The following is a 24990-nucleotide window of genomic DNA, read 5'->3' as shown; positions in this document are numbered from 1 at the left end:
AAATGGGAAAGCCCATGAACTAATCCTTCAGTCCATCCCCCATCTCTTTGTGAACACATACATGGAAAGCAAGACTGAAATGCCAAGTGTGTTCTGTTCCTAAAATTCAATAGTACTTTGGTAACATAAATATTTTAAATATTCCACTAATATTGCTCACCAAAATAGATCTACAAATTAACTGTACTGGATAATGGACTAGCCAAAAGAAGGCTTATACACTGTAGAAAGTGTCTGAGTCTGAAATTCATGCTCAGTCTTTAATTAGATGAATATGCTGAAATTGACGCAACCTACCTGGAATGCAGTTAGAAAAACTTTGACAATGAGTAGAGTCCATATTCTCAAAGCGCTACAACTATTGGATTTGGATTAGGGCTGTCGATTAATCACAGTTAATTCACACGATTAACTCAAAAAAATTAATTGCGATTAAAAAAATATTAATCCTGATTAATCAGACTGTTAAACAAAGAATACCAATTGAAATTTATTAAATATTTTTGGATGTTTTTCTACATTTTCAAATATATCAATTTCAATTCCAACACAGAATACAAAGTGTACAGTGCTCACTTTATATTATTTTTGATTACAAATATTTGCACTGTAAAAATGATAAAGAAAAGAAACAGTATTTTTCAATTCACCTCATACAAGTGCAACAGTGCAATCTCTTTATCATGAAAGCAAAACTTACAAATGTAGATTTTTTTTGTTACATAACTGCACTCAAAAACAAAACAAATTAAAACTTTAGAGCCTTCAAGTCCACTCAGTCCTCCTTCTTGTTCAGCCAATCGTTTAAGAGAAACAAGTTTGTTTACATTTGTGGGAGATAATGCTGCACACTTCTTAATTACAATGTCACCAGAAAGTGAGAACAGGCGTTCGCATGGCACTGTTGTAACAGATTAATTTTTTTAATAGCCTGACAGCCCTAATTTGGATCATTCCTGTTAGATATAGAGGTAAAACGTCATTCCATTTGGTTCAACTTTAAATTACCAGTTTAAAATCTATTTTATAACAAACTAACTGTCAGTATCTTCACATCTCTGAATCTCTGTTGACAGGAATGATGCAGAAACGAAATCTTTTTTGGCTTGCCCATTGAAAGATATAAGAATTTGGGTTTTCCACACTCTTTCGCCCTTTTCCCCCCATTTTAAGTTTTCATCTTTCCCTTTCTCCAGACTCATTTCCCCCCTTCTTATTTTTCTTTCACTTCTTTGAAGAGACTATTGATAGCAAATACATTATTCAATATAACATTAAACTTTCTCCAAATTCTAGAATCATTGCCTTGGATTTTATAATAAAAAGTATTCTTCATGATAAAGCAAGAATTTTCACCAGGAAAAACAAATTTTAAAAGCCCACTTGTTAAGGAACATTTATCCTTTAAGAAAAATTTAAGTATTTTCAACCTGTGATATACAAACTGACTTAGCTTTGGTGATGGTCAATCTCTCTTGATATCACTTAACCCAGGGGTAGGCAACGTATGGCACGCGTGCCGAAGGTGGCACACAAGCTGATTTTCAGTGGCACTCACACTGCCCGGGTCCTGGCCACCGGTCCCGGGGGCTCTGCATTTTAATTTAATTTTAAATGAAGCTTCTTAAACATTTTAAAAACCTTATTTGCTTTACATACAACAATAGTTTAGTTATATATTATAGACTTCTAGAAAGAGACCTTCTAAAAATGTTAAAATGTATTATTGGCATGCGAAACCTTAAATTAGAGTGAATAAATGAAGACTCGGCACACCCACTTCTGAAAGGTTGCCGACCCTGACTTAACCATTAGACAAGCCAGCCACAAAATGATTCCTGGAATGCATAAATGCAATTAAACAGTATGTTATGCTTTTAATATTCAAATGCTTCTCCTGTCAGTGGAACTACATAAGAATCTTCAAAGATATCCTGGAATGGGGGCAATCGGACATGTAAGAAAACGCAGTAGGCCTGATTCTTGGGAAATATGGAAATGGGGATGTCCCTTGTCTTTGAGACACCTATTCTGGTGCAGGTTGAAGCTGCAAGTGATCAGCCCTAACATTATACCACTGGTGAAGGAATTCGTGTCAGTGGAGGATTGGATGGAGCTCTGCTATTTTCAGGAAACTTTGGGACAGTTGTGAGCAACAGCAGAGGCAGGCGGGCACTGACGCTATTTACTGGAGTAGGGTACACAAGAATACAGGCTGGGAAAATTAAGAGTGATAGAAGTACCCCAGTTGCAGGAGCCAGAAAGCTCAGTGCAGTAGCGTAGAGCCAGGAGGTTGATGAGTCGTAAAGTAGCAGAGAACCCTCACACGGCTAGCAGCCAGGAAGCGCACGGATACACACAAAGTTGGGTGAGGGAGACTTCAGATTGGGAGAAGAAAGGAATGACCAAAAATATTTTGGAGGAGGTTGAGAACACGATGCAGGGAAAGAGAGAGAGAAGTCTACATAAAGCAAAGAATGATAGAAAGAAAAGAGGAAGCAGACACTGAAGACAGCTCAGAAAAAGATACACCATGTTCTATTATGGAGGGGCAGGGGGAAGAAGTAGAAGTGGAGTAAAGACTAGAAAGGAAGGAAGATATAACAAACACAAAGGGATGAAGTAAAGAGTGGTTGAATAGTATTCAACAAATGTATTATTTGATTAATTTTACTGGTATTCATCAAATACTTTTTAATTGGTATTTTTCTCTGGTATCCATGCAGCTCTTTGGCTGGTCAAATACTAATAATCAGGAAAGAAATTACTAAATTAATGCTGATGGAATTATTAGATTAATACAAATGGAATTAATCAAATGTGGGAGATGAATACATTCGTTATTTGATTCAGCACTAGTAGTAGGGTAACCAGATAGCAAGTGTAAAAAATCAGGATGGGGGTGGGGGGTAATAAGAGCCCATATTAAAAAAAAGCCCCAAATATCGGGACTGTCCCTATAAAATTGGGACATCTGGTCACCCTAACTAGTAGTAAGTTACTTAATATGTGATGTTATTTTTTAAATTGCAAATGTGTTACAATTAAATACAGTATGAAATAAACAGTATGTAAGTAATTTATTTCGTTAGTGGTTGATCATGGCATTATCCCTAGTTCAGAGTAAGGAGCAGAACATTGTTGCATTGCTCTAGGAGAAGTCTGAACAGAGGTTGTGACTCCATGAGCCTCCCTGAGTCACAATCTCCGTCCTGGTTCCACTGCTGCTCCATGGAGGAGTAATCTGTGCTGGGTATAGAGCAGGTGGAGCATATGTTCTTTGGTATGCTGGCACATCTACACTTACCAGCATGTTTGACAATCTCTGCTTCTCCTGCCCACCTGTGTGAGGTGGTGGTCGGGGGAATATAATGGCTTTAAAGAACCCACTTCTGCTCCTGTACTGCTCCCCAGGATGTCACAATTTGGCCCTGGAATTGCTGGGGATTTGGCTTTCGGTTGTGTGGTGACAGGTATTTTTCACTTTGTTTGGTAGGTTTAGTTTTCAGGCTACTAGGTTTTGCGTAAATTTCAAGCCCCTAAGTATGGTACCATTACCGGTTTTATGTTTATGTTTAGGTTTGAACGCTCAGCATAAATGTTCTCTGTTTCTTTCATGTCTGTGACATGAGCTGTGATTCAGTGTTAAATGTTTAAAGGCACATTGTGAGGTTAAAAATCATATTTTAAAAATATTCCTTACCCATGCTACCAGTAATAGCCTTAGATAATTAAAAACAATCTTAATTTATTTTTCACCTGTTGGTACTCATTGCTTACCTTATACATTTATTACAGTTTCAACAATGAAAATAAACAAGCCAGTTTTACTTTAGTTTCCAGTCAGTTTCATTGTCTGGCTCTTAAGCACTACTACAGTATTGTCAGGTCTGCAGGAAAAGGTTTAAATCCAAACAAAATTTCACCTTAATTAAAAAACAGACAAAACCAGTGAAAATATTTTTTAACATTAGGTTTTATATTTTTTTATATATACAATGTGAACTTTTTAGAGATGGTTACTATCATAAATTAGGTTTCTGAATGAAAATGGGAAGGATTAGCCTTCAGTTATGATCTAGTAGGCTGTAAAATAAATATTTTAAGAGACTAAAAAGTGCAAAATTTATCAGGGAACTGTGGGTTTCTTTTAACAGCTGTAAGGTTTTATTGTATACAGTATACTAAGTATTGTCTTTGCACAATAGTGTCTTAATTGCTTTGAGCAGCAAATTCCATTAGACTTACTACTTTCACAATGACTGATTTGTATCATAGTATTTTCTAGTTCCTCAATTAATAGTTTTCTCATTATTTTCATGAATTGTGGAGGAGACAATTTCACTTCTTGGCTAGATTTCAGATATGCTAAAAATGCAAGTGCAAAAGTAGTCCATTTTATTCTTAATTCCTAACCAAAAATATCAATTCTGCAAACCATTTCATCTTCTGAGACTAGACCAAATCATTTCTGTTTGATTCTGTATTTCGTGGGCTCTTGTGTCCAGTAGCAACAACATATTCAGTTCCCAATTCCCTGCCCTCCCTTTCCCTTACTTTAATATGTTATACAGTGCTACAATTCGTAGTATGATTTAAATAGTGATACAGTAACAAGAATGAGGTAAAACCACATATGATTGAAAGATACATGAAAAAATTTAAGCCTTTAACAATGAAAGCAAATGCATAGTCTATTACAGACTTTGACTGTCTTTTTAATGAATTTTCATTTTTGTTAAACAGAGGGCATCAGGACAACAACAGGAGATTAACAACCTGGTACAGAGAAAAATTGCTGTAGATGAGGAAAATGCTCTCTTGAAGAATGAATTCAGTAATTTGCAGCAGAAATTTAAAGATAAAAGTCAAGAACTTAAGGTATATTGACTTGTACATAGTTGTATAGGACCATAGCTTTGAAGTACTTCTTTAAGCAATGTCAGTCTTTGTGGCACAGAAAGTGACAAGCTTGGAGGAAAAATTGCCTTAGGCCTTGCTATACCTTACAGTTTTCTCACACACCAACTCTGAGAAAGATGCTTTAAAGCTAAGAATCCAAGCTTTATAACTTTCAGATAAATAGTTAATGATGGAAATGGAGCAAAGAAAGTAGGAGTGTGAAGATGTGGCTTCTTGTAATTAGATTCTGATGGGACTGGCATTATTAATTGATAAAGCCGAGGTCTGGGAGGATATGTCTGTGTGGGTCTCAAAAATAGCTGGGGACAGCATCAAAGGCAGCTTGATCAATTAATGGGCTCTTTGCAAATGTGTACTCATCAAAGCTGTCATCCAGCTAAAAAATATGACCCTTCCACCTGCATGAAGGAGGCCAATAAAAGTACACAGGTGACCTTGGCCATCAAATATAGAAGAAGCTGCTGTGCGGGTAAAACTGCACAGTTTATATTTGCTGATTAGTTCTCACTTTTTTTTGTTTATCGGCCCTTGTGGTACTGTTCTACAGGACACTAAGGAGTGTGCACAGAAGAAAGAAGAGCAAAACAGACTGGTTATAAAAAATCTGGAGGAGGAAAATGAGGGATTAAATACACGCTGCGCTGACCTGCTAAATGACCTGGAGAAACTGAGGAAGCAGGAGGCACAATGGAGAATAGAAAAATCTGGTATTGATGCCAAAATAAAGGTATGAGATGGAATGGACTACTGGATATTATTTCAGAACTAACTTCTCCCAGGCACTTGCACTACATGTTATTTTCTTTAAATAACAAGTTATATATTCAAATCTACCAGTGGGGACTGACATTCATTTACATTCCTTCACTTAAGACCCACAGCTTTTTAAAAATTGATGTTACCAAGCAGGAAACTGACTTCAAATAATCATCCTAAAATGTAATCATTAAAAGATAAGATAAAAGGTAATTCTTTAAAAACAGCTTTTAAAATCTTCTCATTCAAGATTTTTTTCTCAATTACAATTTAATTTAATATCATTTGATTGTAGTGGACTTGATATTTGTTATTTTGTAAGATGGTTTTAAGAACTTTTCAACTATAGTTTTGAATAAATTGCATCTTAGCCTCCAGAGGGCTCCACTCTTCGTGAAAGGTTTTTTCAGTGCATATCATATTTAAAAAGTTATATTCACTGTTTGATAAATGTGTTGATGCTTTTTCGTTTCATTTGGATGCTTCCTACAGAATGTCACACTGTGCTGAAATGTGTATTACTTCCAGTTTTTAATTCCTTACCAGTCTTTCTCACGAAAACGGACATGTCTTTTTACAATATTTCTAAGTAATAAGTCACAAACGCTAGTATCAAATCATTTGTTAGTCTTTGTATGTGTATTTATATAAAGTTTATGTATTTTTGTATTATTTAGTCTAAGGTGCATTGAATACATGTATTTTTTTTTTTTTTTATAAAATGCATCATCTGCTGGTATATTGTATGTCATAAACAGCACAACTTTGGCTTGTACAGAAATGGTGTTTAACCTTTTTCATGGCAATTTAGTGATAATGCAGTGTACAACAATGTAGGGTCCTTTGATCCCAGGGTGAGAGGGACATAAAATGCAGCAGAGGCAATCCACTGAACCCTGTGCTCTTTACTGACACCCATGGCTGTTTTAGGCATGGTACTGAAAAGCTTTAAGAGCATTTCATCCCTCATAAAACAGAAGATTAGTTACTGAAATCCAAGGCCCATGGTTGTCTGGAAGGTTTGTATCCATTCCCAGGACTCTATGAAGGGCTTGGAGATCCTCAAAGGGGAAACTTCACTGATAACTGTATGTATTAGAATGATTTAATTAATTTTCAGGTTGTCAGCTGTGTTGTTGCAGCATCTCTGATAAATTGTTGCAAATAATTTAACTCCCCATAATTTCGCATTACACCAATGAAAAGAGTAAATTCAACATCCTTTGGGTTGATTTTATGGCAGGTAAAGTATACCATAAAGAAAAGAAGGTTTGTTATAATGGTGTGAGCACAGGAGTAGGGGCAATCAACCCCAGCTCGAGCACTGACTCCCTCTGTAATGTTGGTCAAGTCACTTTACCACTCTGCTTCAATTTTCCTCATCTGTAAGGTGGGTATAGTAATTCTTATCTCACAAGATTATTGTGAGGATTATTAGTTGATGTTTCTAAAGGGCTTTTAAGAGGAAAAATGTTGTATATGCACCAAGTAGTGATAGCGTGTTTTACTTAGAAAAAAAAGATATATTTAAACTTTATTATGTACACATGGATTTAAGAAACTTTGTTTTACTAAAACAGTTACCTTATTCATGATTGTATTACTTATGCATAAATTAGCTATAAATATTTGCTTGACATTTTAATGGGTTCCAGTTTGAATTAATTTCTCCCTCTGTTCTGTTCTTTCTCCCATTTCCATTACCAGACATTTTCAAGAATATGTATTGGATGCCAGAATTGTTTTTAACAGGGTACTAATAAATAGGATGGGAAATAATATGAGGACAAATATGAGATTATCAACTTGTACTGTATTGTCTGAAAATGATCAGTTCTCCCAGTGTAACATGTCTCTTAAATGCTTTTAATAACAGTGTTTTTAAAATGGGAAAATAAGTAACAGGATTTTTTGTCGTCAGTGTGTTGATCTTAAGTGATTGTAAAAATGGCAACATAGGGGTCCATATTCATTGTCTCTGAATGATTTCCATATAAAATTGGCTGTGTTTAGAAGTGAAATGTTATTTTTTCTAAACACTGGCTATGCTACTGAATCTGGTATCTGGGAGTCAAGCTGTGATCTCTTTGGCTTGAGCATTAGCACTGGTAAAAAAGATCGTTGTTAACAAGGGATCCAGAAACAGTCCAGCTCGCTCCTCATGAATCCAATTGTACAGCACCCAGAGGGAGAGTAAGATTAAAACTAATAAATGTAAAACATCCTAAAATTTTACTTTTAAAATCTCTTTTGAAGGATAGAAGTGACTACTATTTCTCCTATTTAGGTAGGTGGGTCTCTCCCCTTTCAACGGGATAAAGCATCAGTTTCTAGCCCTGGAGGGCTTGAGATATCAGGCTTCAAGCAGTGACATTTGTATGTATACAAAAGCTGTCAGTGTTGTCCGGCTATACCGGAAGAAGGACAGGAGACGCTTGATATGGTTTTAATCAGGCTGCAATTTTATTATTAGATGTCTGGGACTACCTGGCAGACAAAAGTGTACCGTGCAGATAACCCCATGTTCATTCAATAGCCACCCGGAGGGGCTTCTGCCAGCCCCCTTCTTTTTCCATCCAGGTCTCCCAGCCAACCCATTGCTGGGACCTTACCATCCCTCATCCACCCCGAACAAGGATTAAGGTGGGCTATAAGAAAGGGGGTTGGGTTTCATAGGAGCACCAAACTCCCCCTTTCTGCTCCTGTAATCATCACCTACTTTTTAAGTCCTTTATCAAACAGTTTATCTGATCACTGTATACCTTCCCTATTGAATGCCTGCACTGGACATCCACCCCACACTTACATAATGTGTTGCAACATATAGTCTAATTCCCTTCACTCCTCACCATAACAGAGCCCTCCCTGAACCTGCTGTGGGGAAGGCAAATAAAAACAAAAAAACTCACTTCACCTACACCAATCTGGTGGTGAGGGAAAAATTCCTTCCCAGACCGCCTAAAAAGGAGCAGCTAGCATAATGCCCACAGCAGGTCCTGACCAAACCTGGCATTTTGCCACCTCAAGGGGTGGGAGGGTGGGTGCTGCTTCGCCTGCACTGGTGAAAAGGGGCTTCTCCCTTCCAGGCTTGCCCCTTTTCAACTCCTCAGCCCTTCCAGTCCCAGAGGATGAGTCAATGTCGTCATGCTGACACACTCCCCCTTTTGCAGCAGCTTCTGAGCCTCTTTCCCCCCAACCCGAAAAGTACTGTACCCTCTCCCTCGGCAAGCTGGATAACTCCCCCCACCTGCTTAAAGGCATGGTGCGGTCAATTCTGAAGGTAAAATTTCACATTTACTAGGAGAAGCAAGAAACAATACTGGGATAGGGCTTTTTTTAAAATTATTATTATTATTATTATTATTATTATTATTTTCTTTTTATGTCAGCTGTTTGAAGCTGTGTAGACATTTGGAATATTTCAATAAGTCCCAGTGAAATAGATTAGTGGGCAGAGGGCAAGTAATGTGGTCAAAAGTGAGTGATAAATACAAGGTGGATTGATTTAAATCAAAGCAATTTTAATCACTGATTTTAATCATGATTTAAATCAGCAAGATTAAAATCGATGATTTAAAATCAAAGTTTTCATCTTGTTTTGTATTTGTACTTCAGTTATTTTCTATTTGTTTGGTAACCATTAAAATACGTTGATTTACAACTAAATATAGCCTTTACACTAAATGGTGCTTCCTTTTTGCTAACCAGGAGGATATACTAACTATAAACATTTATTTAAGCTATTTATATAGATTAACTTGCATTTATTCGGATTCTTAATTTTTTTACATTGTTTTAGAAAATGGTGAATGATGCATTTCTTATTTACTAGATGATTAATTTTTTATTGACGATTTGTATCAAGCTGTATTTGGATGGAAATTCAAATTCAATTAAAAATGTGCAAAAACAGCATTTAATTTTTTTAATTAAATAAAACTGTCTTAAATGTGCTGGAAATATAAGGAATAAAAAGTGTATCAAAGCATGTTTTGCATTTAAAAGTATTATCTGTAGTTAGTGATTTGAATTGATTATTTTTGGTCTTTCTAGATTTTAGATATCTTTCTAGCAGATCTCGTCCTCTCGCACCTAACTTTTATTCCTGCATTGGAAGAGGAAAACAAATTTTCCTGGCTCTCTTTTCTCCCCCCCCCCCCCCCAACTCCCAACTGGTTTCTTAAATTTGAATGAACTAATGAAATTTGAATGAACTGAAGTAGTTGAATAAACTGAAGTGAACAAAATATTCTCTGCACCTGCAGAAGAGGCTACTGCTGTCAAAAGCTGGTTTGGCATTCAACGAAATCTGGTTCTAAGCGATTAGCCAATGACTTCCACTAGTTCAGTGGTTTGACTTTCTTTAAATTTGGTAGCACATATGTACTACTTAATATTTTTTATTTAATTTAAATGATTTTAATATATTATTATAAGTTTAGACCTTAAAATAGGTTGTCAATTTCAAATTTGATTTTAAATAGGTTTATTCTTTAAAAAAAAATTGTATTTAATTTAAACAGAAAAACTGATATAAATAAAAAAATCTGATTTAATTTTTTTAAATAATCGATGTTTATCCACCCCGTTTTTTATTAACCACATTTATCATATACCTTTCCAGTTTATCACATATGCCTTTATAAATCTTGTTTGTGTACAGCATAGACCTAATTCTCACTTGTGCTAAGGCCTTTTAAACTGCTCTGGTAGCATAAAGAGGTGTTGAAGTGGGCAGAAACAGCATCCTGATGAGAATTCTCCTGTGCAGGGGACGTCCCTGGCTAGAATAGAACTGGTGTAAAGACGCTATATAGACTCTGCTCTCAGCCTCCAGGTGGTTCAGGAGCATGGCCCTGCAATATGGGTGTTTTCTGTTTCCCAGAGCCCATTGTGGGCCATTGGAAGCCAAGCAAAAGTTAATGTACCCCTGAGGACTGTATAACTTACGTTGGGGACGGGGCAGGTTCCTGCACAGTCCCAGAATATGAGGAATGCAAAAGTGACTTAGTCACCTTTGTTCCCCTTCTCACCTCCATCTCTGTCCCAAGTCCAAACATGGAATAAATTAGAATCTGACCCTATGCATGGCTGTGCATCGTCTCTGATTTACCTCTTGAGAGTGTAGGGCTACCACTTTTCCTGCTGGTAGCTTGGCTTCAGTCCCATTGGGAACAATGAGAGGCACTGGACATCTTTGTTGAGAACATTCTGTAGCTTCATATCTCCATTGAGATAATGGGAAATGGTAGGTATTTTGACAGAAGCCAATTCTCCATGAGTTTTTCTCAACTCTGTAGAACACAACGAGGAAAAAAGTATGAAAAAAAATTAAATGCCTTTAAAAATCAGTTTCCTTTAATCCAGGACTGCAAACACTAAAATACTTTAATTATAATGTTATGGTTTTTGCATAATGTCACTACAGGACACAGCTATGGTGGTTTGGATGCTTTAGACACACATTTCCATACTTTACCATGTTTGGATTTCATTTAAATTTCGTGGGTTTTGCTTGGTTTTGGAATAATTAGGATCTTGCAGTAATGTTTTTACCCTGTTCATAAGTTCTCTTATCCATTACTCCATCTTAACATTTTGTCAGAGAGAGAGAGAGAGAGAGTGTGTATATGTAGGGAATAATTATATGTTCTTTGTAGTTTTTAACTCTTACTGGCTGCCGTGCTTTTTAATATATTGAAAAAATTAATTCTTTACAGAATTTGGAAACTGATTTAACAGAGGCAAGAAAACAAATGGAAGACTTGAACACTAAATGCAGTGACTTGTCATCACAAGTGGTTGTTAAACAGACTGAATTAACACAAAAGGATTGTGATGTGGCCAGAGTTAGGCAAGTATTTCACATCTCCATTTGCTAAATAAGCTAATAGCTTGCAATTTTTTAAATTAAATTATTTTATGATTAGGAAGAAATATCTTATCACAGCTACTTTTGCAAAACAATGTATTGTAATACCAGCCTACTTTGTAAGGTACACACGTTATCTGGAAATTTTTGGATGGTTAGTCTTGGAATCTACTATTTATGCAAACTATTTTTGTGCCTTTTGTGATGTTCAGTTTTTTAAAGAAGGGATGGACATTATTAAAAACTACACTTCTGTAATTAGCATTGGGTCAGAAAGTTGTCAATCTCCACTGAAAGTTGCAAAATACCAATATGATTAGTAACATAAGCAATTAATTTGAGAGGCTAAATGCCCTATACCTACAAAAGTTTCAACCCTAACTTTAACTTTTTAATTAGAATCAAGTCTGACAGGTCAACAGGAGTCTATACAAGCCTATGCTAAAGGTTTAAAATGCTGTGATTTAAGCTTTATCTGAGGTCTCACACATCTTTTTATTAGGCTGAATCTGGAGGATTAGTGCTGCATATTTGAGATGTGTAGAAGAAATGAAAGATAGGCTGAATTATATGAAATGACTAGGTTATTAAAATCATCAAAATGACAGCAATGGCAGAAGACATCCAACAGGTTTAAGTGGATTGATGAGAAGTAGTCCATTCTTCTCTTATTTACATAGTTCCATAGGAGGACACAGTGCTGTCTGGTAGAAGGGCTGTATTAGACAAAGAGTATCCCTTGCCTAAAAGAGCTTACATTCCAGGAGCACTAGTTGGAATGGTGCAAATAAAACAGATCAATACAATATATAGATAGCAGTCATTGCAGTTAGAATGCTGATTCTTCATAATTTTCAACCACTAATAATTTCACCATAGGGAATAAGTCTTTTGTCTTTAAAGAAAAATGAGAAACGTGATCTTTGTAATTTTTATGTAACTTAATTTGTCTTCCTGGGATTGGTCTAGGACAGGGGTGGGCACACTATGGCCCGTGGGCCGCATCCGGCCCATCAGACTATTTAATCCGGCCCTTGAGCTCCCGTCGGGGAGCAGGGTCGGGGGCTGGGCTTGCCTTGCCCTGCTCTGCTCATGCAGTGGCTCCACACAGCTCCCAGAAGAAGGGGCAGCCAGGGGGCTCCGCACATTGCACCCGCCCCAAGAGCCGGCTCTGCAGCTCCCATTGGTTGGGAGCTGTGGGAGCGGCGCCTGCGGACGGGGCAGCGCGCAGAGCCGCCTGGCCGCGCCTCCGCGCGGCAGCCAGAGGGGGACATGCCGCTGCTTCCGGGAGCTGCTGGAGGTAAGTGCTGCCCGGACCCTGCAGCCATGATCCTCCCTCCCTGCACCCCAACCCCCTGTCCAAGTCCTGATCCCCCTCCTGCCCTCCGAACCTCTCCATCCCAGCCTGGAGCACCCTCCTGCACTCTAAACCCCTCATCTCCAGCCTGACCCCAGAGCCTGCACCCCCAGCCACAGCCCTCACAGCCCCAACCCCCTGCCCCAGCCCTGATCCCCCTCCTGCCCTCCAAACCCTTCATCCCAGCCCAGGGCACCTTTCTGCACCCCAAACCCCTCATCCCTGGCCCCAGCCCAGGACTCACACTTCCAGTCAGAGCTCTCAGCCCTTCCCTCATCCGAACACACCGCCCCAGCCCAGAGCCCGCCCCAGCCCAGAGCGCCCCCCCCCCCGCACCCTGAACTCATCATTTCTGGCCCCAACACAGAGCCCACACCCCCAGCTGGAGCCCTCACCCTCTCCTGTACCCTAACCCCCAATTTTGTGAGCATTCATGGCCCGCCATACTATTTCCATACCAAGATGTGGCCCTCAGGCCGAAAAGTTTGCCCACCCCAATCTAGGATCTCTATTGAAAAAGATGTCCCTAGTTATTTTCATGTTTAAAAGTCATAAATTCAGGATCTCAGTTGTTAACAAAAATACAAGAATGGTATGTAAACAAGAAAGATTTTAATAGCCTGATCTATGGAAAGACAAGCTGATGGAATTTGTAAACTTTATCAAAAGTCTGACAGACTTGAATAGATTGTTATACTAAAACTATGCTTCTCTGTGGCCCAAGATATCTATGGTGTGAGGTTACAGGGATCGGAAAGGATACTTTCAAAGCAGGTAATCAAAGCTGACAAAGTTATTACACATTGTCTGCGGGAATAGCACGTTACAAACTGAGTTGGCCGAGCCACCATTTTACATTTTTACAATTTCCACTACAAGTCAGCGCTTGCTAAACATAGACACTTACTCATTTTGCAAGCTTTGCTAGGCCCACAGCTATAGTGGGAGCATCAAAGCATCACAGGTAAACTCTTATGAAACTTTGAATTTTAAAAAAGTAACTTTGCCACTCTGAAAAAGGTCATTTCATTTGAGTGAATGTTGAAAATAGACATCAGTATTTTAAGAAAAAAGTATATAAAGAAATTCTAAGCTGTGTTTACATGTATTTTCAAGTATTTTGTTTGTTCGTATGGAAAGGTCTCCCAAACAACCTTAACTATGATACTGTCATTCCAAATTTATGGAACAAAATTGCACCCACTACTTTCACAATATGAGTCATATTCCCCCACTTTCATATCTCTTTATCTCTAGGGATTTAAATAGACCCAATTGCCATAGGATCTAGGTGCTGAATCGTCACATTACCACATCCCATCAGAATATAGTCAGTTGACCACAATATTTACACAACTTTTCTTATACATATGCTCCCCATCATTTATATTATTATTATTAGTCATCTTTTTAGGTACATTATAAAATATGTTTTCCTTTTTGAGTAGTTTTCTGAAATGTTATAATTTGCCAAGATTTGTTTGTAAAAGGGCATTATTTGTTCTGTTTGGGGGGTCACATTTCATGTTCCATATAGAAATTCTTTAAGGATTTTTACTGCTGCATCTCATGATTCTGGGGGGTAATTCCCAGTTTAGAGAGTTAAGACTTCTGTGTCAAATTAAGGCAGTTTAAGCATTTTGGTTTTTGCTCTGCTTCATTATGAAGTGTTCAGTAAAAATTATTGAACTTAAAGAAGGACCGGTTGGATGTGCATTTTGCATGCCTTGAGAGGCGTATGTATATACATCAATTCACAATTAAGTCTCTTCCTTTTCTCTGACTTGTCATAGAAAAGAGCTACACACTTGTGCTTGACATTTCTACTGTGGCACATGCACAAGTTCCAAATTTTTAGTATTACTTTAATGTTGCTTATTTTTAAAACTTATTTTTGTTTTTAAAGTAATAGCTCACATTCTCTCATTTTGTTTACATACTATCTTTTCTACTAGGTCTTTTTTTTAGTGTAGTATATGAACATGATATGGAAAAACTTCTCTATTTTTAAACTTAATTAAAAGATCTACAGAGCATGGGAAGAAATAAAATATATGCCATAATCAGGTACAGAAAGCATATTATCAGTCTGTTTGATAAAGAACTTTTAAATAGATCAAACCTCCAACTCCAAAAAACCTTTCCATCGGGTATAGCCAATTCTTGCCTGTAGCATCTTTGCAGAGCTGGCATAACATATAGGGGGATATAATGGCGGGGGTGGAAAATGCAGTAGAAAACTATAACCATTTATCGAGAGCTGCAGAGAAAAATAAAACCTAAGTAAGGAAAACAAATAGCTGAGTTCTAGTTTAAGCTAAAACCCAACAATAGAAATAAGAGGATGGAGTTTACTCTAGGAGAAGATCTAATGACAGAATCTGACCAGGCATGACACAAGCTATGCCTGCTTGCTTTCCACACCAGGGAGCTGTTAGACTAGAAGCGTCATCTTGTCTCTGTGCTGGCTTTCATGACAGTTGCTACTGTGGCCCAGAACCAGATGATAATCTTTACAACCTGAATAGAACAGTGTAGAATAAAGTACTCAGTCAGAAAATGTTTGTGGTAACACAATTAAATACAATAACACAGAGTCCTCCATTATCACTATGCTTATAACTAAACCCCATTAACAGGGAAGTCGAGATGGAATAATCTCTTTTTAAAAACTTCCCTGTGTTCTATGTCAGAAGAAAAAAAAGAACTATTGATGGTTTTAAAAAATAAAATAAAATAAATATGTTCTAGTCACTCAAGGCCTCAGTGCCTTATTCTTCTGAAACAATGTTCATTTTTTACTGTCAGTAAAAATGGAAAATTCCTCTGTAGGCAGGAAAGGAAATCTCCCCTCTTCCCCAAAATCCATTTCAGGATTTTCTGGGCTTAAAAGGACACACTTATTCCCTTAGTTGCAAATCTCTTTTTCTTAGACACCAAAACAGAAGCACTGTCTAATCAAAATTAATCCCAAACATATTGCTTGGTAGAAAAAATACCAAGAGATCTGGCTTCCTTCTTTCAGAATCTTAGGATGCACATGGTAGAGAGAGATCTAAGAAAGATAACAGCAGATTCCCTTTTAGTTGACAGGATGATATTCTGTCTGTATTTCATCTTGCCATAATTTTTCAAGTCAACTGGAGTAGAAGGACTTCATACGTCCAGGTGTACACACCCTGGTGCTCCATTTATTTTGAGTACACAAATTCATGTTTTTTTCCCCTCCAAATCCTGCATTTTGCTAGTGAGAATTTTTTTCTTTCTTTGAACTATGCAATAATTCTGCCTTTGATCTCTGAGAGAACTTTTTGTAATTAAATTGTTTTCTCCTCCAGCATATTAAAAGTTACAAGGATTTTCAGAATCACTCAGCACTGGCCTTACTGTGCTCCCATTGCCATCCCGGACGAGTCCCCAAATTGTCGGAGAAAAACACAGTTCTCACTCTCTTTTTGGGTGCAGCAAAGTCAGATACTTTATTATCTCTAGCAATTGCGTGGAGGGAGAGAGTGCACTAGGACACAGGGTTTCCCCTCCTAGGCAGGTCTCTCTACAGGTAAACAATTACAGCAAGCATTTATACCTTTTGTTACATACAATAATAAGCAACAGCTGCATTTTGTTTATACATAGGTCATCCTGATATCTTATTTTTCTCACTTATTTAGACTCTAGTCTACATTCCATGCAAGGTCACAACAACTTCTCACACAGTTCTTTCCCACTCGCCTCACACAGTCCTCGCTTCTACAAATCTCGCGTTATTAGGGTTACAGTTAGCCTGACTCTTGCTCACAGAAGAGACTGTTTGCATTGAAATCCCCTTCCAATCCTTGTCAGGCCTTGCTCTACTTCCACAATCCCAACCAGTATCAATTACTTGGTCTGGAGATCAATATTTATAATAAACTTCTGTACCAAATCCAATCTTTTGTTTGTTAAATATAATTTTTTTAAGTTCTGTGGAAAGATGGTTCTCATGGGGAACCCTGCTGAATAACAGGTGATTTAGAGAAGCTGCCACCTGTCCTTGATGCACTGGCTTTAAAAGGTTCCTGTTTTAACTGGCAATTTTGGAAGATATCAGAATCACAAAGCACTGAAAGGGCAGAAATACTGCCAAAAGCAGGGTGGGCAGGAGCATCTCTGAAATGCATCTTCCTTGCCGTTTGTTCATGCTCATCTCCAATGCAAGATCACTGAATCTCTTCAGAATGCACAATAATATTTCTATGTCCTAGAAGGCTTAAATCCTGTTATTGGCCTTCAGAACATCACGATTCTTCTGTCCCATGATTTTTCAGTGTTGAATATCGGAGATCTTCTTTTAAAGTTGTGCTGAGTCTCAGGATTTGGGCTTAAATGCTGTGTTGTCTGTTCAATTCAAAGTGATTCGTATCTCATGGATACACAGAGCTGTTAGCTCAAGAGATGGTAGTACTTTCTAACCCATCAGTGAGTGCCAAGTGCTATTGCAACGCACCAAGCTAGTAATGCTCAGAATACATGAGTTTCATCATTGCTGCTATACAGTCAGGGATTTTCAGATCATTTGCTTTGGTATACATTCAAAGCTGTTTCACAATGCCCTGAAAAGACTTAAGTGACAGCGCCTGACACTGTGGGTATCAGGTGGTGTAACCTAGAGACTTAGTAAATTACTTTAAGTCCTTCAGTATCTGGAGTAGAACATCGGAAGATGCAGCTCAGGCAAAATCCCCACACACTGCCCATTATTGGGAAAATAAAACAAAACCAGCAAATGTCAACAAAGATGATGGATATGATGAGTATTTGTAATTGGCATGTCCAGCTTTTTGATTGACAGCAGCTGCTCATTTTACTTTAAATCTCTGGGAAGCCATATGTTAGCTTGCAACAGTTAGTATGTACAGGGCAACATATGTTTAACATTTTTTGGTATGGTTGGGATAAATCTTTAATTCATATTCAATTCAGATATAAATACTAGGATTTTTCCAGAATTCATATTAATCAAATAAATGAACCCACACGCTAAATAGCACTACGGTGAATCTTAAATACCTAAAATGGCTCTTGCCTGGAGGGGGTGGCCATTTTAAGCATGTTATAATTATGTCTGCAGCTCCTCCATGTTCAATTCTCCTGGCATGGTTCCCTCAGATTAACCCCTTCCCAGTCCTTGTTGGCCAAATAAATATTTCACTATGTCCATGGAGTCAAAGTACCCCTTCTGTTAGCCAGCCCCCTTCCCCTGTTACCAGAATTCCCACCCCCTTCCATGCTTTTTTAGTGGCTATGTCATCTGTGCCACCCTAAAAATGAGTGGTTATCAATATTCAGTAAATATTGATAACACCCTATTCAGTAGTATTTGACTTTTAAAAATGTGTTCTTCCTATCTCCTTGGTCTTTAGTAACATTTGTGTGTGTGTGTGATTTTTTATATATATATATATAAAAAATATATATATATATATATATATATATGTAAAATGGCACTTGAGTGTATGCTTAAATCCATCTCTCTAAAGGGAAGCAATTAGGCATATGCTAAGTGCTTTTCTGAATAACGGTACTGTCGTGAATCGGGAGCCAAGAGAGAACTGGTATGCAACTTGTTATCCTCTTGCTTAACCTCTTATTAAAGAAGGCAGCGATTTCTCTGAAATCCAGGAAGCTGTGTTATAAGTATGGTAGTCACTATTAAAAGACAACATTTTTCAGAAACTACCACGTGGTAACTGTTTGTAGATGTTGACAGTCTCATGGTGACCACTTTAATGATGATTTAAGTAGTAGAAATGTCCCCCTCTCAACCAAACCTCCCCCCCCCCCAAACCAAAACCCTCATATACTACATGAGAATACTTTATTTTCCCGAGGAAATCCTGGTAGCTTTGTTCATTTTAAATAAGGTGATTTTTTTTTCTGTAAGAATTCAATGCACATTCAATGCATAAGAAAATGACTGAACAAGCTAATTGTGAGTATCAGCCACTTCCAGCAATAGTCAGACTGTACTAGGAAAATAAATGAATATAGAAAAGTAAATTAGTTCCAGTGAAGAAACTTGAAGAATCATTGAGGAAGAAGGCCTGTTCCAAGGCTCAGTCCAAAGAAACACTGCCTTGGATGGCAAGCAGCAATTGTTACTGTTTGGTTTCCCTCTGCATCCCTTTCATACATAAGGCTCCTACTACCTGGACTGCTGTTCCTGACTGAGCTGAATCGCAAAGCAGAAAACAAGCGAAGAAAGACATGAGAGAGAAAAATGACTCCCCCCCCCCCCAAAAAAAAAGAGTAAAAGGAGGAAGGGGTTGAGGCAAAGACTGGGAAATAAGAAACCGAGAGAAGAAAAAATAGGGCAGAAATGAGGCCTGAATGCTGGCAACCCACACTGTGATCTTTTTTCTATTACAATTATGTGGGATGCTCAAAATCTGCATTTCAGTATCCCAGTATAGTACAGTACACTACAACAATTTGTAGTTCTCTCTCTCTGATATAACTTGCAAATATTTTAGGATCTAGGGAGAAAACTACCTTTAAAAAGAAAAGTTTGTCGACAGATTCACTCTGCCTAGTCGTTTCCTAGAAATTGCCTTGCACGGTTGGCACTTGGACGACATTTTCCCACTTCCACTTCCTCATATCCTGGAGATGTGCTGCATTTACACTTCTGTTTTTACATTCAAATGGTTAGAAAACTGTGGTTGTAACCTACTAAATTACAGTACTTGCTAGCAACTTGGTCAACTCTGCTCAGGCTCTTTGTTCTAGCTTTGTCATTTAGACATTTACTTCTGTGGGATTAACCTCAAGATCTATAGATACATCTAATATGAAGTTAAAATTTTGAGCTTTGAGAGATCAGCCTTTCATACTCTCAGCTCCATTAAAACTGCTAGATTTTGAAAGGTATCCTGTGATCAGCTGCAGTATCCTGCTGTTTGGTTGCTCTACCTCTTCTTACAATGTAATCACTATGCTTTCTATGAAAGTTCGCTCTGCGGGGGAAGGCTTTGACTTTAGCAGCAGTGTGAATGAACAGTAGCAGATGCATGACCTAAAACTCCTGCTGCTGATTTTTTTTAAGTCACCCCCTCCCAGTGAAGCCCCCCCCCCTTGCAAACTACTAGAGATTTAGAGCAAGGAGAAGGGTGCAGTATCCAATTTTGTGCATAGTTACACTAATGTAAATCTGGAGCAACTTCATTGACTTCAATCTAGTTATTTCAGTTTTACACCATTATAACTGACAATTGAATTTGACTCCAGGAAAGAAACACTTCATAAAACAGAAAATAATCTTAACTCCTGAGAAACTATCAAAACCAAATTAAAGCCGGCAAAGAGCTCTTTAGAGTTTAGATAAAGTTTAAGTGAAAATTATGGATTGGGTGAATCAAATATTACATTTGACAAATAGCTTAAACATAAGTGATATCTGATTTGGGCAGTTCTTGACTCAATATTTGATTTACCCATCTCATGTCAATCTCCCCTTTTCTGATCCCATCTAAGACCTGGGAGGTCAAACTGGCTACTTCTCTGTTCCAACCCCAAACTGAATGAGATTCTATTTTCTAGATTCCCCACCTGGGTTTACGTAAAATATACCCACTGGCTTGGACCTTTAATAGGTTCCAAACTTTCCCATAAAAGCTGTCTTTATGTTGGCTCACGGGCCTTTGTTGTATATGGTATGATTTTTAATTCTTTTGTGTGGTTTCTGATAATAGTTTTCCATCAATTCAGTGTACTTAATTTCTAGATTCATTTAATGTATCCTCTATTAATATGGTTTATCTATATTATATAGTGTCTGGACAATTTATACAGTAGACTTTTTTATCATATTAAAGTCTGTTTCTGACTGAGATTTTCTTTTCCATTTTCATTCATAGTTTTTCTGCCATGTGCAGTGATATATTAATTCTCTCAAATGATCTACAAAGTAATAGTTTTGAATGCTTAGTAAGGTCAATCCTTCATTAAATATTGGTTTAATTTCTATATTTGTATTTATTCTGGAATGCTTGTTGTCGCAGATTAATTTATTTTGAAAATCTTTTAATTGCTTTGTTTGTGTCCTTTTTTGGAGATTTTTCAGAAATGGATATCTTATTTTGGACAGGTTATTTTTCTGGACACCTCTTATCTTTCCAAATTAGAGAATAAAATGTGTTGTCCCAAATAGAATTATAGAACTGGAAGGGACCTCGAGCGTTCATCTAGTCCAGTCCCCTGCACTCATGGCAGGACTAAGTATTATCTAGACCATTCCTGACAAATGTTTGTCTAACCTGCTCTTAAGAATCTCCAATGATGGAGATTCCACAACCTCCCTAGGCAATTTATTCCAGTGCTTAACCACCCTGACAGTTGGGAAGGTTTTTCCTAATGTCCAACGTAAGTGTCCCTTGCTGCAATTTAAGCCCATTGTTTCTTGTCCTATCCTGAGCAGTTAAGAAGAACATTTTTTCCCCTCCTCCTTGTAACAACTTTTTATGTACTTGAAAACTGTTATCATGTCCCCTCTCAGTCTTCTCTTTTCCAGACTAAACAAACCCAGTTTTTTCAATCTTCCCTCACAGGTCATGTTTCTAGACCTTTAATCATTTTTGTTGCTCTTCTCTGGACTCTCTCCAATGTATCCACATCTTTCCTGAAATGTGGTGCCCAGAACTGGACACAATACTCCAGTTGAGGCCTAATCAGCACGGAGTAGAGCGGAAGAATTACTTCTCGTGTCTTGCTTACAACACTCCTGCTAACACATCTCAGAATGATGTTTGCTTTTTGTGCAACAGTGTTACACTGTTGACTCCTGTTTAGCTTGTGGTCCACTATGACCCTCAGATCTCTTTCCGTAATACTCCTTCCTAGGCAGTCATTTCCCATTTTGTATGTGTGCAACTGATTGTTCCTTCCTAAGTGGAGTACTTTGCATTTGTCCTTACTGAATTTCATCCTATTTACTTCAGACCATTTCTCCAGTTTGTCCAGCTCATTTTGAATTATAGTCCTATTCTCCAAAGCACTTGCAACCCCTCCCAGCTTGGTATTGTCCGCAAACTTTATAAGTGTACTTTCTATACCATTATCTAAATCATTGATGAAGATATTGAACATAACCGGACCCAGAACTGATCCCTGCGGGGCCCCACTCATTATATCCTTTCAGCATGACTGTGACCCACAGATAACTACTCTCTGTGAACTGTTTTTTCCAACCAGTTATGCACCCACCTTATAGTAGTTCCATCTAGGTTGCATTTCCCTAGTTTGTTTATGAGAAGGTCATGCGAGACAGTATCAAAAGCTTTACTAAAGTCAAGATATACCATGTCTACCGCTTCCCCCTACCCACAACTCTTGTTACCCTATCAAAGAAAGCTATCAGGCTGGTTTGACACGATTTGTTCTTGACAAATCCATGCTGACTGTTACTTATCACCTTATTATCTTCTAGGTGTTTGCAAATTGATTGCTTAATTATTTGCTCTATTATCTTTCCTGGTATAGAAGTTAAGCTGACTGGTCTGTAATTCCCCGGGTTGTCCTTATTTCCCTTTTTACAGATGGGCACTATATTTGCCCTTTTCCAGTCATCTGGAATCTCTCCCGTCTTCCATGACTTTTCAAAGATAATCGCTAATGGCTCAGATAGCTCCTTAGTCAGCTCCTTGAGTATTCTAGGATGCATTTCATTAGGCCCTGGTGACTTGAAGACACCTAACTTGTCTAAGTAATTTTTAACTTGTTCGTTCCCTATTTTAGCCTCTGATCCTACCTCATTTTCACTGGTATTCACTATGTTAGATGTCCAATCACCACCAACCTTCTGGGTGAAAACTAAAACAAAGAAGTCATTAAGCACCTCTGCCATTTCCACATTTTCTGTTATTGTTTTCTCCCCCTCATTAAGTAACGGACCTACCCTGTCCTTGGTCTTCCTCTTGCTTCTAATGTATTTGTAGAAAGTTTTCTTGTTACCCTTTGTGTCTCTAGCTAGTTTGATCTCATTTTGTGTCTTGTCCTTTCTAATTTTGTCCCTACATACTTGTGTTATTTGTTTATATTCATCCTTTGTAATTTGATCTAGTTTCCACTTTTTGTAGGACTCTTTTTTTGATTTTTAGATCATTGAAGATCTCCTGGTTAAGCCAGGGTGGTCTCTTGCCATACTTCCTATCTTTCCTATGCAGTGGGATAGTTTGCTCTTGTGATCTTAATAATGTCTCTTTGAAAAATTGTCAACTATCTTCAATTGTTTTTCACCTTGGACTTGCTTCTCATGGGATCTTACCTACCAACTTCCTGAGTTTGCTAAAGTCTGCCTTCTTGAAATCCATTGTCTTTACTTTGATGTTCTCCCTCCTACCCTTCCTTAGAATCATGAACTCTACCAATTCATGAACACTTTCACCCAAGCTGCCTTCCACTTTCAGATTCTCAACCAGTTCCTCCCGATTTGTCAAAATCAAACCTAGAACAGTGTCTCTCCTAGTAGCTTTCTCCACCTTCTGAAATAAAAAATTGTCTCCAATACATTCCAAGAACTTGTTGGGTAATCTGTTCCCTGCTGTGTTATTTTCCCAACATAGTCTGGGTAGTTGAAGTCCCCCATCACCTCCAAGTCCTGTGCTTTGGATGATTTTGTTAGTTGTTTATAAAAAGCCTCATTCACCTTTTCTTCCTGGTTAGGTGGTCTGTAGTAGACCCCTAGCATGACATCTCACTTGTTTTTTATCCTTTTTATCCTTACCCAGAGACTTTCAACAAGTCTGTCTCCTATTCCCATCTCAACCTCAGTCCAAGTATATACATTTTTAATATATAAGGCAACACCTCCTCCCTTTTTTCCCTGCCTGTCCTTCATGTACCCGTCTATACCAATATTCCAGTCATGCGTATTATCCCACCAAGTCTCCGTGATGCCAACTGTCATAGTTGTGTTTATTTAATAGCATTTCAAGTTCTTCCTGCTTATTCCCCATACTTCTCGCATTAGGATACAGACATCTAAGATACTGATTTGATCTCCTCCCCACCCCCAGTTCTGTCTTGTCTCTCCCTTATCCCTGCTATAACAGCCCATGCTCCCCTCAAATTCAGACTCTTCTCCCAGGGCTCCATGTTTTTGACTTACCTGTGGGCTTTGGTCACTTGCCCCCTTCGAACCTAGTTTAAAGCTCTCCTGACTAGGTTAGCCAGTCTGTAGCCAAATATGCTCTTCCCCTTCCTCGATAGATGGACCCCATCTCTGCTTACAATAAATAATAGTAAATAATTAGGCTTCTCTTTTTAAATACATGCTTAAAATTAAACTTGTGCTTAAGTGCTTTCCTGAATTGAGCCCCATTACAAGCTTCTTTGACCATATTCCTTTCTTAATGTTATGTTCTAGGACTGTTGTATTGGTATCATTTGTCTTAATTTTTGTGTAAATGCCCTGATACTACTGCTTCATGGACAAATGCTAAATGAAATGGTGTGAGAAGAAAAGAAATACAATTAAAATGAGAAACTATAAATGTATCTTGTAGTTAGACATCTGCAATTAATGCATCACTCCTGTGACATAGGTTTAATACACCTAGGGCACGACCAGTTGGTTCCCTGGGACAGAACGAATCTGTCCCCGGTGACATTCTTTTTATCTCCTCCAGCTTTTATTTGTTACAAGTGTATTAACCTGTCCAACCTATTTCCACAAATCAGATTTTTAAGTCTACTTAACACCCTTTTCATGATTGCTTTCTAATAGCTGTCTGTAAGTTTTTACAAGACAGAATCTTTCATTCATTATATACTCCTTTAAACAGTGTTATTTGTTTTCCTTCAAATCGTTTTTTTCCCCACTGGTACAATGCTCTCTTTAAAGAAAGTTCTTGAATTACACTAGTTTGGTCTCTGCCATTCTGCAGAGAAAGTGCTGAAAAAGTGCCTATATCGGTATTAATAATTAGTTTTTATGCACTGCTTTGTATCTGTAGATCTCAAAGCACGTTACACAAATGTCATGATTCCCATTTTACAGATGTTAAGCTGAGACACAGAGAGGTTAAGTGCTTTGCCTAAGGTCCAA

At 37.9% G+C, this 24990-nt stretch overlaps 1 protein-coding gene across 1 annotated transcript in view; it reads left to right on the top strand.

Moving 5' to 3' along the window:
- Nucleotides 1–24990, top strand: part of CNTLN (centlein) — a 279922-nt gene that overhangs the window by 72295 nt on the left and 182637 nt on the right. The window contains exons 4-6 of the mRNA XM_065406475.1: nt 4747–4881; nt 5471–5650; nt 11400–11537. Of these exons, the coding sequence (XP_065262547.1) occupies nt 4747–4881; nt 5471–5650; nt 11400–11537 (453 nt within the window). The remainder of the gene's footprint in view (nt 1–4746; nt 4882–5470; nt 5651–11399; nt 11538–24990) is intronic.

Source organism: Emys orbicularis, chromosome 6 (assembly GCF_028017835.1).
Source record: "Emys orbicularis isolate rEmyOrb1 chromosome 6, rEmyOrb1.hap1, whole genome shotgun sequence".
Lineage (NCBI taxonomy): Eukaryota > Metazoa > Chordata > Testudines > Emydidae > Emys > Emys orbicularis.
Note: the sequence above shows the minus strand (reverse complement) of the source record. Positions and strands in the feature narration are given on the sequence as shown.